The 17,905-nt window shown below is 47.1% G+C and overlaps 6 protein-coding genes across 6 annotated transcripts; 4 read left to right on the top strand and 2 right to left on the bottom strand.

Annotated features, from left to right (window-relative positions):
* Positions 1-408: 408 nt before the first annotated feature.
* SAPIO_CDS4968 (uncharacterized protein) lies at positions 409-2,467 on the bottom strand (the record flags this gene model as incomplete). Its single annotated transcript, XM_016787392.1, has 8 exons — positions 409-902; positions 1,060-1,067; positions 1,119-1,385; positions 1,455-1,765; positions 1,845-1,915; positions 1,987-2,012; positions 2,116-2,242; positions 2,302-2,467. 8 exons carry the CDS (start codon positions 2,465-2,467, stop codon positions 409-411), a joined length of 1,470 nt encoding a protein of 489 aa, XP_016642894.1.
* Positions 2,468-2,916: 449 nt separating this feature from the next.
* On the top strand, positions 2,917-4,795 carry SAPIO_CDS4967 (3-hydroxy-3-methylglutaryl-coenzyme A lyase/3-methylglutaconyl-coenzyme A hydratase; the record flags this gene model as incomplete). Its single annotated transcript, XM_016787391.1, has 2 exons — positions 2,917-3,350; positions 3,421-4,795. 2 exons carry the CDS (start codon positions 2,917-2,919, stop codon positions 4,793-4,795), a joined length of 1,809 nt encoding a protein of 602 aa, XP_016642893.1.
* A 574-nt stretch (positions 4,796-5,369) lies between these two features.
* Positions 5,370-7,058, top strand: SAPIO_CDS4966 (uncharacterized protein; the record flags this gene model as incomplete). Its single annotated transcript, XM_016787390.1, has 4 exons — positions 5,370-5,413; positions 5,646-6,071; positions 6,142-6,854; positions 6,919-7,058. The coding sequence occupies 4 exons, from the start codon at positions 5,370-5,372 to the stop codon at positions 7,056-7,058; spliced, it is 1,323 nt and encodes a 440-aa protein (XP_016642892.1).
* A 760-nt stretch (positions 7,059-7,818) lies between these two features.
* Positions 7,819-8,823, bottom strand: SAPIO_CDS4965 (uncharacterized protein; the record flags this gene model as incomplete). Its single annotated transcript, XM_016787389.1, has 4 exons — positions 7,819-8,129; positions 8,197-8,315; positions 8,382-8,608; positions 8,665-8,823. The coding sequence occupies 4 exons, from the start codon at positions 8,821-8,823 to the stop codon at positions 7,819-7,821; spliced, it is 816 nt and encodes a 271-aa protein (XP_016642891.1).
* Positions 8,824-9,048: 225 nt separating this feature from the next.
* On the top strand, positions 9,049-11,015 carry SAPIO_CDS4964 (uncharacterized protein; the record flags this gene model as incomplete). The annotated part of the gene is made up of 7 exons (XM_016787388.1): positions 9,049-9,051; positions 9,337-9,370; positions 9,449-9,648; positions 9,712-9,794; positions 9,931-10,052; positions 10,402-10,556; positions 10,626-11,015. 7 exons carry the CDS (start codon positions 9,049-9,051, stop codon positions 11,013-11,015), a joined length of 987 nt encoding a protein of 328 aa, XP_016642890.1.
* Positions 11,016-11,666: 651 nt separating this feature from the next.
* Positions 11,667-14,061, top strand: SAPIO_CDS4963 (uncharacterized protein; the record flags this gene model as incomplete). Its single annotated transcript, XM_016787387.1, has 6 exons — positions 11,667-12,243; positions 12,309-12,386; positions 12,563-12,867; positions 12,926-13,007; positions 13,727-13,754; positions 13,821-14,061. The coding sequence occupies 6 exons, from the start codon at positions 11,667-11,669 to the stop codon at positions 14,059-14,061; spliced, it is 1,311 nt and encodes a 436-aa protein (XP_016642889.1).
* Between the last annotated feature and the right edge of the window lie 3,844 nt (positions 14,062-17,905).

The following is a 17,905-nucleotide window of genomic DNA, read 5'->3' as shown; positions in this document are numbered from 1 at the left end:
GTTCCCCCACACGCGGGAAAGGCTAGGGTGCATTAGCGGCTTATGCTTCCCCGGAACGGAATACGGCAACAGATTATCGGTGCGGTTTTGAAAACCCGAAGCATCAAATACGCCGGCAGTATCTCTGAAGTGATAAGACTGCTTGAAAGATTTTTGGCTCTTGGAGCCGAAACATAGAGGCCCAAGCCCATGGATGCTTGTCAGGTGGCTGTCGCTAGATCTTATTACTCTCCAAACCGGTCATTATTAAATTGACTGCTGCGCTGCCTTAGGAGGGATACTAAATAGATACTGGTACGGCAATGACATGGTTGAGACGTGGGCCGGCCTTGTAAGGGGAGAAACCTCCCATTACAAGTCACAAGTTGGAACTAAAAAGTTGGGTGAAATATTCTACGAATCAATTGTTCACATTCTGGCCAGGCCCCGATGACTCTGTGCTCCCTGTGAACCCGAACAGGCCGTGATATCCAAACACACGCCCAGGACATCGCGTGTATCCCGGGGGTCGATAACGCCATCGTCAAGGAGCACAGCACTGGTGCAATAGCAGCTTCCATCTCTGAGCACATCCTGACGAAGCTCCTCGCTTGACTTCCTCGCCTTTCCAACGCTTCCATTTGTCCCATTCTTGCCGCCGCCGATAGATTCCATCACTCCAACAAGTTGATCTGGTCCCATAACGCTACAGCGACCAGACGGCCACGAGAACAGGAAACGAGGCTGATATGCTCTTCCGCACATGGCGTAGTTACCGGCCCCGTAGGAAGCGCCGATGATGATAGAGATGTGAGGCACGGTAGAACAGCTTACTGCAGAGACCATTTGGGCGCCGTGCTTGATGATGGCAGACTCTTCGGCCTTCTGACCTACCATGAAGCCGGTAACGTTGTGCAGGAACACTATGGGTGTGTTTCTGTGGTTAAAAAGTTAGTAGGGCTTCCTCCCATCGCCAGAGACGGCGTGTACTTACTCTTGATTACATAGCTTAATAAACGTTGCACCCTTCATTGCTTCATCAGCGTTAATAACGGGCACCTGATTTGCTACGATTCCCACTCGGTGACCTAGCAGTATGTTAGTATGAGCTAGCTTTTTTGGGGGGGTTCCCTTGGGACTTCATATGGAACTTGCCATAGATATTAGCCCAGGCTGTAATGAGATTCTGTCCAAAGGATGGCTTAAAGTCTAGCCATCGAGAGTCATCAACAACTCTGAGGATCACTTCTCTCATATTAAGAGCTTTGCGGATATCAGGGTCAACAATTGACAAGAGCTCTGCGGGTGAGTAGCGTGGTGGAAGGGACTCGGTGCTACTCAGTTCTTTGACCAAGGGCGTCTTGAGAGTTTTTACCCAGTCTCGGGCTTTTCGTATCGCATCAAACCTATTTGGTAACACTATCGTCAACCGACTGAACTGTTAGAGAAATGGGCCAAGGCAGGTTAACTCCTACTCATCGGTCGCAATCTGATCTGCTAGACCCGTAACTGTGCCATGCATCTTCGCCCCTCCTAAAGTCTCCGCATCAACAATCTCACCGGTAGCCATCTTAACAAGCGGCGGGCCGCCAAGGAAGACCTGCGCCTGGTTCTCGACAAAGATGGTGTAGTCAGACATGGCTGGATGATATGCTCCGCCAGCAGTCGAGGATCCGAAGACGACGGTGCAGTTGGGCTTCCCTTGGGCGCTTCGGGTGGCCAGATCTCGAAAGATTTGTCCCCCTTTGTGGAACACTTTGAACTGCTGGGGAAGGAAAACGCCGGCCTGGAGACCCTTGTCAGTGCATGCATTGTTTTAGAGAGAATGGGTTGGGGGGTTGGCAGTGACACCGGCTCATTCGTACCGACTGAACAAGTCCGATCATGGGAAGGTCGTTTTCCGTGGCAATCTGGGTGACTCTGTTCTGCTTCAACACTGAACGTAACATTTAGTTCTCATCTGCAGCAAGACTGGGGTGGTATCGCCGCATTCGCCACACAACGTACCTGTAAGCTCGTTCCATGCGCCACCACTTATCGTCGGTATGTGAGCCAGCACGAGGCATATTCTACCACTGCCTTGCGTCAGCTCTCTCTACCCCGGAAAAGGTCGTCCAAACAAGTTTAAAACCATACGAGACAGTGCCAATGCCAGCAACCAAAGACGCACATGGGGATGAATCCTCGAGATCATGGCCCGCCAAGGCGCATAGTTCGAGGAACGGAGAATCCGAGTCGAGGAGCAGGTTGACGCGTTCTCGCGCTAGGAAAGCTGTCAGTAGAAGATCAGGAACCAAGTCTACATTTGCAATTTCCGCATACCGAGTAATTGGCCTCTGCTTCGATGGCGCTGTTGAGAGGCGGCGGTTCCCTCACTGCTAGCTGTCTCGAGGGCCTGAGAGTGCTGTTCGAGCAGCGCCTCCCACGCTTTCGCTGTAGCTTGGCTCAGCGAACCGTTCGTTTTCTGTATCGGAAATGAACTCGCCATGCTGGGTATTATTTCTGCAATTTACCTCCGACGAGCTTAAAAGATAAAAATGAAGAAAAAAAAAATAAGAATTTTAAATAGATATATAAATTGAAACCCCAAAAAATTTGATAACGCAGCCGGCTCCCTCCCCCCCCCCCAATTTGAGGACAACAGGGTGTCACGGATTCCTCGACCGCTGAATGATTCCACGGAAACTGCTCACCCGATGCCACGGTCCGCGGGATTTCCAATTACGCCCGTTCCCCGCACGCCTACACTACTGCTCTACCGATTCGATCTCAGGCTAGTCCGAAACCAGACAGCTCGGGTCGGAAGTCGAGCTACATGGAGTATGTTCGCCCGAGCGAGTAGGATGAGTGTATCCCGAGATTTATTAATTCAAGGGGGCGAAGGCAGCCCCGAAAGACGTGAATCCGAGTTAAGGCCTCCCAACTATGGCTATGAAGATGTCGGGGAGAGCTGCCGTGCGCATTGTCGAAGTCGGCCCGCGCGACGGCCTGCAAAATATTCGTGCCCATGTGCCGACGCCGATTAAGCGCGAGTTAATCGAACGTCTCGTGGCAGCGAAATTGGGCACGGTCGAGCTTACGTCTATCGTCTCGCCCAAGGCCATCCCCCAGTTAGCGGACCACGACCAAGTTCTCACGAACCCGAGCATACTGAGTCTTATCAGGAATCCCGAGCTTCGTCTTCCGGTTCTCGTCCCAAATTTGACGGGATTCCAGCAAGCGTTAAAGTACGGCGTCCGAGAAGTTGCAGTCTTCATTAGTGCGACGGAAGGGTTTAGCAGGGCCAACGTCAATTGTACCGTCGAGCAAGGCCTCCAAAGAGCAGCTGAGGTGACGAAAGCGGCCAAGAGTCACGGTGTAGCCGTGCGAGGGTAAGTACGGCTCAGCCACCCAGAATGCGTGTTGCTTGTCACGTAAAAGGCCAACTAACATTCGGGCTAGTTATATTTCTTGCATCTTCGCATGCCCCTATGATGGTCCTACACCCCACACGGCTGTCCTTCATTGCGTGAAAAGCCTCCTCAAAGCTGGTTGCTACGAGGTCTCCCTAGGTGACACAATCGGCGTCGGAACTCCAGGAAAGACGCGCGAGCTGCTCACTTTTCTGCTCACAAACGGCATACAACCCTCCCAGCTTGCCGGCCACTTCCACGACACCTACGGTCAAGCACTCGCCAACGCATGGGAGGCCTACCAGTGCGGCATACGGGTATTCGACAGTAGCGTGGCTGGCCTAGGAGGGTGTCCGTACGCCCCCGGGGCTCGAGGGAACCTATCTACCGAGGACCTTGTGTATATGTTTGAAGGGGCGGGTATTGATACGGGAGTCGATTTAGGACGCCTCGCTGAGACTGGCGACTGGATATCCTCGCTGCTCAAGATACCAAACGGGAGCAGGGCTGGCGTCGCGACCTTAGCGAAGCAAGAGATGACGGCCACAAAGCTTTCGCATCCCGTAGAACAGCTCGCGACACCATTCCGATGGAAAATTGTCAGAGCTGCGGGGGGTCTGACTATTCTCCGTGACCGCAAGACGGCCAAGGTCATCCTCGATAACCCCCAAAACGGCAACGCACTAACTGCCAATATGATTAGCGAACTGACCGCCTTTTTCCATGACAGCAAACGGGATAAGTCACTATCCCGCATTATTCTGACCGCTAACGGAAGATACTTCTGTACAGGAATGGACTTGTCCAAGGGAGGTAGCCCGGTCGGAAAGGGTGGTAGGACCTCTACGGACCAGTTCAACCTCTTGACGGACCTCTACAAGGCGATTGACGACGCGGCCCAGGTGACGATTGCTGGGATCAACGGCCCTTGCTTTGGCGGCGGAGTCGGTCTCGCGTTAGCCTGCGACATCCGGATTGCGTCACCCAACGCGACGATCACTCTCAGCGAAACAAAGCTCGGCCTAGCTGCCGCTACAATTTCGAAATACGTGGTGCGGGAGCTAGGAATTCCTTTTGCAAGAGAGGCCCTTCTCTCAGGCCGGACCATACCGGCCTCGGAACTGAAGCAGAAAAGTGTTGTCACCTTAGTAGCCGACAATGCAGGGACTCTGGACCAAACAATTGACAGTTACACGTACTCTCTGCGGCAATGCGCTCCTAAAGCTTCCGCAATGTCGAAGGAATTGATCAAATTGGGATGGAATTCCGCAGGTTCGCAGGCGCAGGAAGAAGGGATCAAGAAAATCTTCGAAGCAATGATGCGACCAGACGCGGAAGGTTCCAAGGGTCTCGCGGCATTCCAATCCGGGCTGAGGAAGATTGACTGGGATGAGTTCGCCGCGTCGGATAAGGCAAAGCTTTGAATTACACGGCCTGTAAATTTGAAGAATATAGTAACTGCTTCAATCCCTGTATGTTTGGCCTGCCGCTCGGTGATGTAGATGTCCACAACATTTCAGCCATGACATCCCGGCCCTATTGGCCACTTCTCATGATACATAGCTATGGAGACTAAATCGCTGAAACATTGACTTGTAGCCATCGCCGTCCCTGGGGTGACCACTATGATAGCCTACTTTTATTGGATCAAGGGTTCAACCTATTGCCAACCCAAACTATGAGTCCCACCAATGGGCCTCATCCCCAGGAGCTCATACTTTGTTACCGAGAGCTTAGCTCGGGTTACTGCAAGAGGATTGGTGGACCCCAGGATATACAGAATGGAGACCTGTGTTGGCCATGCCTCCCCCCGCACAAACCCCATATCCCCCATACTACCCCATACCCCAGATTCCAACCTGTCGGATTTCCGGGGTAACTTCTGTAGGTGCACCGCAACTCCACGGAATATCTCGAGCGCAACGTATGCAACACAACACGGGGTTACTGATGCTTACGTTGTCCAATGCAAGGATAGTATAAAGCGTGTCACCCCCTATGTCAACTCCCTTTCGTCTTGTAAGGTCCTCACCTTATTTTGTGTAAGTGCCTCGTATACCACATCGTCAGCAATGGCAGAAAAGACAGCAATGATGGTTGAAAAGGAGACCACTAGGAACCTCGGCACGGTCCGCTTACACTGGGAAGGAACCCACGAAACAATTCTTATTCCCCAACCATCCAATGATCCCAAGGCCCCTTGAATTGGTAACTTATTCCACCCTCATCGGCGAGTGTGTACCTTCGTAACAACTAACTTGCTCGCCTCATTAGGCCCAAATCTTACCGATACTACCTGGCTGGCCTTACGAGCGCAGCCCTCTTCCTCGCGACGTTTCTCAATGTTGGGCCCTCCGTCACTCTCGTGGAAATGGCCATCGATCTGTTTGGAGTAATGCCACCCAACCCAGAAGATCCGGCCAGTCTAGCACCGACCGAGATTGCCGTCTTCCAGCACGCCATCACTAAAACCTCGTACTTGTTTTCCGGTGCAGCGCTCATGCAAGGGGTGTCTAACCTTGTATGGATGCCCCTAGCCGTAAAGTATGGCCGCCGACCCGTCTACACGTCTTCCTTCGCCCTATATCTTGCAACGACCATTTGGGCGGGCAGAGCAACTTCATTTCCGAGCGAGCTGGCTGCGCGGCTGCTGATGGGCTGGGTGTCTCCGGGTCGGCCGAGTGCGTGGCTCCGCTTACCGTATCTGACATATTTTTCCTGCACGAATGGGGTGCTGTGATGAGCCTCTGTACTATCTCTCTGGCGGCAGGCGGAGCAGCAGGCTCCGCGGTTGTCGGACTCATTTCGGCCTCATTTCGATTCGTGAGGACTGGCGAGTGATTTACTACGTTGGCACCGGAATCCTTGGTCTTCTCGTTCTGTTGATTGCTCTCTCGATGCCCGAGACGGCGTACCGGCGAGAAAGCCAGTCCAACCCCGACCCTGCGGATGAAATCGGCGACATTTCCAAGACTGGGGGGCTTGTCGCCCACGTCGAGGGTAGCCAACAGCGTGAGGAAACAGCATCAAAGGCACCGTGGCGACAGTCACTCAACATGTTCACCGGTCGCAAAACTGAGGAAAGTCTCTGGCTTATCTTTATCCGGCCAGTTGTCATGCTCGTCATCCCACCCGTCCTCTGGGCCATCCTCGTGTTGGGCGTCAATGTTGGCTTTACCGTGGCCATCAGCACCAGCGTGGCTTCGTCGTTCACGGTCGTCTACGGCTTCACGACCTGGCATATTGGGCTCGTGTGGCTCTCCAACTTAATTGGATGTGTGCTCGGTATGCCCTTCGCCGGGAAGCTCTCGGATCGCGTTGCAGACATGTTTACGAGGAGGAATGGCGGAATTCGGGAAGGGGAGATGAGACTACCAACCATGGTTATTGGAATGGTTCTCATGCCTGTCTCCATAATCCTGTACGGCCTCGGTCTCAATTACCAACTACACTGGATTGTGCCTACCATTGCATTAGGGATATGTGAGTTGAAGCCGCCCCCTATTACTATTATCACAAGCGCTATGAATACTGATCTGCAAAGCAGTCGGCTTTTGCCTCGTCATAGTAGGAAATGTCTCACTGGCCTACACCGTGGATGCCTTCCGTCCCATTGCTGGCGAGGTCGTTGTGACGCAGATGGGCTTCAAACGTAACCCTTACGCCTATTCTACCAGTACAACCTGAGGTTTGACTTGCTAATTTTGTTTTGTGTTCTAAACTACAGCCGCATTTTCTTTCCTTCTTGGCTTTTATGTTAATCCTTGGATTAAAAAGTCTGGATACGGAGGTTCGTTCGGAGCAATGGCTGGTATCACCTTTGTAGTGTACGCATTCTGGATCCCTCTGTTCTTTTGGGGCAAGAGGATCCGACATTCCATTGTCCACTGGAAGGCTATGAAATTGGTGGACTGGTCTGATGTCCGGGAAGTTGGGGAATAGACCAGGCGAATGATCATCCGCTTCCCTATTCTTCCCTTTTGGGTTAGCAGCCAGAGTGAGGTATAGCAAAGGCAATTCCCCGGAACGCTGTGCGGCGTTTTCCCCGGAAGCGGCTGTTCGAAGTCTGCTTTAAGGGGCCGATTCTCCAACACCCGATTCTGCAACACTTCATCTGTTGAAAAATCAGTAGGAAATTGTAATAAGCTCTCTTAGAAGGGACCGCTACTTCCCAATAGAACATGAATACGTGAACAGAACAATTACAACCGAATCCAACAGGTGGTTCAAGTGCACTCGTCTCGATAGCCTTGGTTGCAACCACAGAGACTTCCGGGGAAGCCTGGCCCCGTTCAGTTGGCGCCGTCCTATGTACCGTTACTTTTTTCGTAATTATCTGCATTGTATTTATGATCCTGATTTTGCAACGCGCTACCTTGGTACTTGTAGAACTAATTCTAACCCGTCTGTCTATTGGCCAGGCCAGCCACTACGGGCTCGCACGCTTTCAGCTCGATGGGCCATCCATGATCTGCGCCAGATTCGCCTTAACTTCCTCTGCTAGCGCCGCAACATTGATATCCCCGGGCAGCTTTGTCGTATTCCAAGCCGCTACCTGTTGGGCAACTCCCCACACGGCGTCCACAGCCGCTTGGGATATCCCCAAGCCCATGGAGCCTTTGAAGTGGCTTCTCGCCTGCCTTGTAGCACCCATCGCCGCAATGGCACCGGCTACGATGATTTCACATAGCGGGAGGGCCTGTTCCTTCACAGAACCGCCGATGAGATACCCAAACACGGCGGCATTAGCAATATATGCTACCAGATAGTTAGTATTTGTCTGTTAGAGAAGTGAATGGATCGAAGCCGTGTGTCGGTCTCGTACACAATTCTGGGAAGTATTGGGCAATCATTTGCCCAACTTCGGAATTTCCCACTGCTCGATAGATTTGGCGATTCGTTTCTTTGCCTTTAGTAGACCAATCCACCTCATTGAAAGGTGCGCTGATAACAACCCGAGTTAGCCGTAGATTCAAGGCTTGATTCGTGGAGGCGAATTCAGTGACGAACCGGTCAACCTCACTTGGAACTGCAATGTTGTCTCGCCGCAGCTCATTGATAAGGCCCAGGCACGCCGGAATACAGTTCGGTAGACCGACAAACGCCCACGTAAGATTCGTGGCGCGTTTCATACCAAAGAATATAGCTTTCTTGTCATTGTTCGACTTTCCACTCACGATGTCGCGGTACAGCTTCGGAACGGCATCCCCTCTTTTCTGGGCACATAACATTCCGGCCTGCAGTATACTCCGTGAGTGTAAACACTTTGTTAAGAGAAACTGTGAGTACTTACGAGTATCGCTGGAGCTGCTGTGCTGATGCTCCCATTGTCGGCATCCTCGAGTATCTTCACTAAATTACAGAGCCTTTCAGAATCGTAGGGTGCCGCATCCGAGGCCAAGTTGGCATCGGTATACTTGGCGTTGAAATCCTCCGACTTAGCGGCGGCCATTTCGAAAGAGAGAGAGAGAGGGTTTAGGGGGGCGGGGGGGGGGGGTTGGCTAGGTGATCTTGTGATCTTGTCTAGGGTCGCAATCGTGTGATCATGCGCTAATAGCGATGCATTGGGATTACTGAAATAAATACGTTGAACTGGAGAGGGAAATTCCCATTCAATGACGCAGGGTATCCTAGTGATTCCGGGGAAGGCATGCGCTAGATAATACAATCAACCCACATGGTCACGGGGGAGTTCGACGGTTTCCGTGGAGCCACAGCCGGGGCTTGGGGAGCCTCAGACAGCTTGCGCGGGTATTGGCCTTTTTTTTTTTTTTTTTTTTTGGCATTCCTGGTGGGGACGGAGTGTTGGATGATGAACTGTTTTCAAGGGCCACATTCTACCTGTATAGTCGAGGTTGTCGATATATATTCCTACCTCTCTAATAGATGCACATTCTAGAACCAATCCATCGAGGTTAATAACACAATCCAGTTGTTCACCATGACCATCGCTTCCGATCAATAGGAAAGCGCATACCGCCAACACCTCCCTAAGGAGGGTAAGTATCCGCTCATCAATCTAGCTTAGTGCCAAACGTGACAAGAAATGTAGCTAACATGCCTCACACTGTTGAAAGGCTGGTCAGAAAGACAAGGTCTTGATATCAGCGATCCATATATTTATTCCGAGAAAGTCATCAACGGCCCATCATTCCAGGCGATATGGAATGGTTGGAAGGAGAACTTGGCTGCCGGATTTTACGGCATCACAAGTAACGGCGTCAAAAGAGGGGGGCTCTACCGTCTCCAAGATGAAGGCGCGCCAACACAGGAAATAGTAATTTACCGCTTCGTTAAAGTGATTCTATCGCTAGGTGTCTAAGACATGTATTGGTATTAGGTCGATGCTGCCACGGCCGTCATTGCATCGCTGAGCCCTGGCGAGAAGAGCGCTGCTGTTCGCGACTTGGAGTCTGAAGACTGGTTCGTTTTCAACTTACCTTCGGAGATTCTTTCGAAAGGCAAGATTCAAGGAACTTGTCACTGACGTTAAATTCTCCAATTTACTCCTGATCAGCCGGAAATGGAGTAACCCTGAGCTAGTTCTCTTCCAATGTAGTGTCCACCTCGAACAGCTGCAGCAGGCCAAGGTCGACTTAATTATAGCGCTTCTGAAGAAGTCGTTCAGCGATAAGGGGTTCGCCAAGATAGCCGGGGCGATGAAGACAAACAAGTTCCTTGGTGAGCTGTGCAGCTGTGAGGCCATTTTGAACGAAAAGAGCTACTGGTGAGATCCCACATGCGCACCACGTCATCGTAGACTAATCATCGATAGGTTTACGGTTTTTAGTGAACCGTCAGAGACAAAGCCATGGCATTACATGCTATTCGGTCACCACCTCTGTCTAAATGTCTTCATTGTAGGACGACAGATAGTCGTCGGCCCCGTGTTTGTTGGTGCCGAGCCCAATGTGCGTATCTCACCCGATGACGGACTTTAGGGTTTCTTTATCTTCTTTTTTTTTATTTTTATTTTTATTTTTATTTGTGTGTGTGTGTCGAGCTAATTCAGTGAAGGCTATCGACTCAGGTCCCGATAAAGGCATCGAGATTTGCGCAAAAGAAGGCGAGCTGGGTCTCGAGCTCATGCAATCTCTCCCTCCAGATCTTCAGAGGAAGGCACAAACATATGCGAATCTACACGACGACGCCATGCCAGACGGCCGCTGGAACTTGGCGGACCAGGTATCACCCACAAAGTCCTTCGTCGTAACTACTCACAGTGCATTTTTCCTAATCGTTGATTTCCTTTAGAGGCATCTCGCGGGCGCGTTCCAGGACAATAGAGTGATTCCATATGAAGGGGTCGTGGCATCCGACATGGACTGTGAAAATCAGCAGAAGCTGATGGCCGTAGTCGAGGCATTCCTAGCACTATTACCCCCAAAACCTCTGGAGGCAAGGCTTAAGCAGATCCGTGCCTGGTTACCGGAGACGTATTTCTCCTGGATCGGGGGCTACGGCCCAGAAGATCCGTTCTACTACCGCATCCAGAGTCCAGTGGCCCTTTTTGAGTTTGATCATCACTCAAGCGTGTTTCTTACAAACCGGGAGCCCGCTAAGTATCATATCCATACAGTCCAGCGCATTCCTAATGGTAATGACTATGGCATGGAGCTGAAAAGCCTTGCCACAAAGCCGTAGCTTGTTGAGAGTCCAGAAAGCCCAGAATAGGTTAGTTGAAAATAATACACACCTCCAGCTCTACCCTCGCATACTCGGTAAACCATGCATTCGAGTCTACTAGCCAATGAGAAGAAGCCCCCGCTCCCCAGACATTACCAGCAGTCGAGATCGGTTAGCGACCCCATCCACTGCTACGCACCTGTACTGCTAGGCCCTTTTAGCACTAGCTCATTTCTTTCGCACAAAGCATAATGCAAAGTTTAGATCCTCCCCGCACATTCTTTAAAAGCTTGGCGGGACCCCGGATTACTCGCCTCTTCAAGCGTTGGGTCCAACAATACGGCAAGGAAGGGCATAATGACAGACGCAACGCCCCGGTTTCCGCGAGCCAAAAGGGTTGCTCGTGCGTGCGAGTACTGCCGGAAAAAAAAGGGTGTGTATTCAGCCTTCCGTTTTTGATTTTTATTTTATTTTATTTAATTTTTTTTTCTTTTCAATGTCCTTAACCACATCTCATTATGCGACCCCTGAGAAGCGTAGTAGGAGTCTAATACTGACCTGTTGTCCTTAAAGCTCAAGTGTACGCCAAATCAACGCCCTTGTTTAAACTGTCAGCTCTATAATGCCGAATGTACGACTCGCGACGGGCCCCGGCGGGCCACTGGTGCGATGGCATCCAGCCGGGCAAGCCAGGACGGCGCAAGCCAGGACGGCGCAAACCCCGACGCGGAGCCAGGGATGCCCTGGATCGACCACTTGACGCCAGAAGTAGCAGATGAGCCCACCACCGAAATGAGGATCGATCCGGCGCTTCCGACACACTGCAATCTCGAGGACGAGCTCATCGCGCCGGCCCACTGGACGCCCGAGCAGAACTATGGCCAAGATGGATCAACGCAGGACTTTGGGCACGTTTTGCGCCAGCTGGGCATCGGCGTGTCATCAAACTTCTGGGACATGGAGCGGCCCATGCTGCCCAGCCTCACCGATCTCGGTGCCGCGCCTATCCCCGTGCCCGGGCACGCTCCCTTAAGCGGCGCCACGGACCGTGTCTTGCAAGCGCATTCCCCAGTCGGGGTTGCCAGATACTTTGCTTCTCCTCCTCGATCGACGACCAATTCTGCGAATGGAAGGGTTTCGAGTCTGGAGTTGCTAACGAAGAGGGATGCCGATGGAGAGAACGTGAGGCGATCCGTGCCGGCCGGCGTGTTCATACGGAAGGATGAAACAGTCGCCAACTACATCGGTTTGTTTTTTAAGCGGTGCCGCGTATTGGCTCTTGTCGCTTTTTCTAATGCCTAGTATCAACAGGTCTTAACTCGGTAGGCGCTACTCTAGCTCTCTGCCTAAAAGATGGCATTGAGAGTCAAAAGGCACCCATCAGTGCGAGTACGATGGGCTTTCTTATCGAGGCGGGGCCGCACGTCGACGAAGTTGGTATCATGTCCCTTTTCGACATTGAATCGCAGCAACTGCCGCCTCGTGAAGTGGCCATGGATAGCATCGACGGCACGTCAATTCGCGTGGTCTATACGCAATGAGAATGCAGCTAAATGTCTAAGCAGCCTACTTTCGAAACCTCAACGATTTCTATCCGATCGTCGACGAAGAATCCTACCGAACCAATGTCGAAACCCTGTACGGGCCTAGCCGACATATGCTTGGCATCCTCGACTATTCCATCTTCCTCTTGGTAGTGTCCATTGGCCGGCTGAGCATGAGGCACGGGTCCAACAAGTCTGACGCTGGCAACGACAACGAAAACGAAAACGATAACCTCGCGGAAACTACCTACGAAAAGGCGTGGTCTATGATTCATGACTCTATAGCGACACCTTGCGAGGGCTCTTTACAGATTCTTTTGTTACATGTACGTGGGTTTCTTGAAACACATTGATTAGACGATGCCCAAGCACTAACTCTTTTAGGTGGCACGTAATTTGTATTTCGGTAGATGCGGGATGGCGTGGGTCTTCTGCGGACTTGCTCTGCGCATCGCCATGTCACTAGGTCTGCACAGGAAAACGCCGGCTGAAATAGACCTCTCTCCATCCCAGCTGCGCTTACGCTCTCGGCTGTGGTGGATAGCCTTCAGTTTTGATGCGTCAGTATTTTATTCAGTTTTGTCAACTTCAGCTATCGTAGGCGACGAAGTGATCGGCGTGCTGACCCGCATCGATAGAACATTGTCTCTCTCACAGGGTAGACCTCCAGGCGTAACAGATGCAAGTTATGACAGGGAAACCATACTCGCGGAAGCTGGCATCGGCGGCGGCACTTCATTTCCGACCTTTTCCCAGGTATACACCTGGACCTGTCAGCTAAATCAAATCCAAAATCGGTTCTGCAACATCATGCATTCCAGAGACACGGCCCTATCCCGACACGAGGCGATCGTCAAGGTTGATGATGATCTCATGGCGTGGAAGGACGGCTTACCCACTTCCTGCCGGCCAGGAAACCTGATCCTTACTTCCAGCGACCGCTATATACACGTACTGCTGATGCATCTGGAATATTTCAACCTACAAAGGGCCATCCACTGGGCGGCTATAACTCTGCGGCCGGCATATATAGCCACAGGCCCCACCGAACTTCTCACGTCCAGAATACGTGCAAGTGAGAGACTATGCGTCGAGAGCGCGCGGTCTTTTATAAACGAACTGAACGAGTGAGTTTAATTGAGGAAATTTGGGCGTTCTTATTCGTCGCTAACTCTGTGTTAATAGTGGTGCTGGGGACCTCCAAGGCGAAAGGGTATTTGTGATTAGGCAAGTCCATGATCGCCTAACACTTTAGGCAACTACTGACAAAATGTGAAAGCTTCCAAACCACAAACTACATGGCAGCCATGGCCGTCCTATACCGGAACATCTGTAGGAACCCGCTACACTTGGCTGCTCGAGCGGACCTAGAGCACCTACGCGCGTGTAAGCTGCACCTTGAGCGCGATACCCCTCACAACGTTACGGGACCTTCGTTGAAGGCTCTGTTTGACTATATGGTCACTTCTGCACATGATCTGGTATGGAAGCCTAGCTCTAGCGCTCCGGAAAGAGTATGACTTGCCGTGTTTGGGTATACATTATGCAGGACTGGGCGGTACGTTTGCTTTTACATTGTTGTTTTGTTTTATTACAAACCCAAGGTTTTTACTAGGCTACGCGGGAGTATTCCTTATTGCCTGTTAGTCTCGATGCGCATCTGGGTTGGAAATAGGCCTAGATTCCTCTTCGCCCAAGCTCGGACACTCCATAGTGCTGGGGCGTACAGTGGGGCCAAAAAAGTTTCGATCACTTTTTTTTTTCCCGGGCCCCCAAAATCGGGAGCCCCCCCCCTCCCCCCACCCACTTCCCGAGACCCGACATTCGGAAGCTCCCCCCCCCGGGGGGGGGACCCCCGGAAAAAAAGGGGGGGGGGTTGGGTTCGGTTTCTTCGATGACCGGATTTCCTCCAACCCTCTCTGAATAGAGAAAAATGGAGAAAACTTGGGCAAAGTACCTCGACTCCTCCCTTTCCGCTGTTCTCCTCCGAACCTGCCGTTGCAGCCTCCACCGTTACTTCGTGCCATCTTGAGGCAGATAAGACAATGGTGTGGGTTCGAGCGTGGACAATTAGTCTCGGGTGAGCATTGAACGTTGAATGCTCACCCGAGACTAATTGTCCACGCTCGAACCCACACCATTGTCTTATCTGCCTCAAGATGGCACGAAGTAACGGTGGAGGCTGCAACGGCAGGTTCGGAGGAGAACAGCGGAAAGGGAGGAGTCGAGGTACTTTGCCCAAGTTTACTCCATTTTTCTCCATTCAGAGAGGGTTGGAGGAAATCCGGTCATCGAAGAAACCGAACCCAACCCCCCCCCCAAAAAAAAAACCACCTGTCTCAGTGGTTGGCTGGGACGCTGACTCTCTTCGTCCCGAGTCTCTGGCCGCCTCTACGAAGTACTTCGTAGGGGTGTGTCGAATGCCATCTGTGCCTGAAATACTAGGCTCACGCGGATGTAGTAGAAATTACTTCTTAATAGCCACCAGTGATCACCCAAAATACCGTTTCTAGCCCTACAAATTTGACATTTCTGTGCTATACTGCACCCAACAGGGTTCCGTTCAACATATCGCCAGGCTTTATTATTTCCCCACACCCGTATCGCCAATCTTTACATCTCCCACATCCCGCCACCCGCATCCGTCCCGCCATGTTGCCGGCAACATGGCGGGACGGATGCGGGTGGCGGGATGTGGGAGATGTAAAGATTGGCGATACGGGTGTGGGGAAATAATAAAGCCTGGCGATATGTTGAACGGAACCCTGTTGGGTGCAGTATAGCACAGAAATGTCAAATTTGTAGGGCTAGAAACGGTATTTTGGGTGATCACTGGTGGCTATTAAGAAGCTAGTATTAGGAATATAATTTTAATATTAGCCTGTTTTTTAAGATTCTAGATAGAAATAAAAGGGTTTCTTTTAATAATTAAGAGAATATATCTAATTTAGTTAAGACTAATACTATATAGCTACTTAGATTATAGTAAGCTAAGGTAATCTAGATTACCTTAGCTTACTATAATCCTAATACTAGCTTATTAATAAGCTAATATTAAAATTATATTCCTATACTTAAAGTAACTACTAGAGAGTTTTAAAAGATAAACTAGATATAGATACTAAGCTTTAGTAAAATTAGAACTATAATCTAAGTAGCTATATAGTATTAGTCTTAACTAAATTAGATATATTCTCTTAATTATTAAAAGAAACCCTTATATTTCTATACTTGTATATAATAAAGTTAAAATATAAAAAATAACTACTCTACTTATAGATAATATCTTAATCTTATTACTAGTTATATTTACTTAATAGAATAATTATAACTATATTACTATTAAAGAGGTATATAGTAAGGTTGAAGATTAGATTACTAAAGTAAAAGATATTAATACTACTTAATAAAATTACTTATTAAATAAAAGTAGTTAATATATTAACTACTTTTATTTAATAAGTAATTTTATTAAGTAGTATTTATAAGATATAAGTAAGAAGTATATATTTAAGTATAACACTATATTTAGCTATAATTATACTTAAATATATACTTCTTACTTATATCTTATAAATACTATTTAACTACCTTATTTTATTATTAATAAATAATTACTTTAATCTTATTACTAGTTATATTTATTTAATATTATAAATAGGTTAATATTAAAATTATAATATATTAACTACTTTTATTTAATAAGTAATTTTATTAAGTAGTATTAATATCTAGGAATTATAGTACTTAAAAAAGGAAAGCTACCTACTACTCTAAACTCTAAGTTAGATAATAAAGTTAAAATATAAAAAGTAACTACTCTACTTATAGATAATAGAGAAGACTTTAATAATGACTATAATTATACTATTACTATTAAAGAGGTATATAGTAAGGTTGAAGATTAGATTACTAAAGTAAAAGATATTAATAAGAAACTAGTAAAAATTGATAAGTTTACTATTTACTAGAATAAAAAGAATAGGGAATTTAACTAATATATTACTTATATAGAATAGATAATCTAGTAACTTTATAATAACCTAGAAATATAAGGAATCCCCTAGGTACTTACTATCTAATTATAAGTATTTAATAGACTAAAGCTTAAGATTATAATATTAGATAAATATAAAGGGAACTAGTAAAAGCTATAAGGATTTCTATTAAAATTAATAACTAACTATATAAATAATAATAATAAAAGTAAAGCTAAAGTACTATAGTAAAGGCCTATAAACTATAGGCTTCTATTAATACTAAATAGAAATAAAGTAATAGTAATATCTTATAGGGAACTTATTTTAAACTTATAAAACTAGAAATTAGTAATAAGAATATTATTTCTAAGTTACTTAAGGATAAGATTAGTAAGTATTTTCTATATAGAAGGTATAAATATTTTATATAAGAATACTAAATAAAGTATAAGCTTAAGTTAGGTTATAAGAAGCTTAATAAAAAGAAAACTTAAAAACTAGTACTTAAAGGAAAGGCTTAATAACTAAAAGCTAATATAGCTAATTATAAATCCTTATTATAGACTATATACTATAATAATAGCTATACTACCTACTAAAGTAAAAAAGATAGAGCTAGATAGTACTTTAAGAAACTTTAAACTTTTAAGATAATATAATAAGAAGAGATTACTAAGATCTTAGAAATTAAAAACTATATTAAAGAAATTTAATAAGAACTACTAAAAAAGTTTAAAACCCATTATAATCTTCTGGATAAAATATTTATCATGATATTAGAAGTATATTAATACTACTATTAAATACTATACTTATTATAATAATTTATATATAAACTAGAACTAAAAGAATTAGTAAAAATTAGAGGGGAAATAATTCTATATACTAGACCTATCTAATAATTTAGTTTAAATAAGGATAAGCTAGAAAGCTTATATTAGTAAACTACTAAGATATAAAAGAATACCTTAGAACTACTAATAGGCTACTAGCTATATAATAAAGGATAGGAGGACTATTAGTAAAGGGTCTAGCTAAAAAGGGAGTAGTATTAGTTTAAAGCTACTAAATAAGGAGAATAGGTATAGAAAGGAGTAAAAGGGGGTATTAGTAGAAGGAATTCTATATAAGTAGAATAAAATATAGATATAGAAAGCAATTTAATTAACTTATAAGGATAAATTAACTAATTATATTATACCCTTTAAGATATTAACTTATAGGTCTAAAAGTAATAAAAAGTTATTTTTAATACCTAAGATTAAATTAATTAATTAAAAATAATATTTTATAGTAAAGACTTCTAAATAGAATTTTAATAATAAATTAATAACTTAGGAGAATAGATTGATTTTATAGAAGATATTAAAACTAATATTAAAAA

The sequence above is a fragment of the Scedosporium apiospermum genome (assembly GCF_000732125.1).
Source record: "Scedosporium apiospermum strain IHEM 14462 chromosome Unknown SEQ_SAPIO_0096, whole genome shotgun sequence".
Taxonomy (NCBI): Eukaryota; Fungi; Ascomycota; class Sordariomycetes; order Microascales; family Microascaceae; genus Scedosporium; species Scedosporium apiospermum.
The sequence above is the reverse complement of the archived record's forward strand: the minus strand, read 5'-3'. Positions and strand labels throughout refer to the sequence as shown.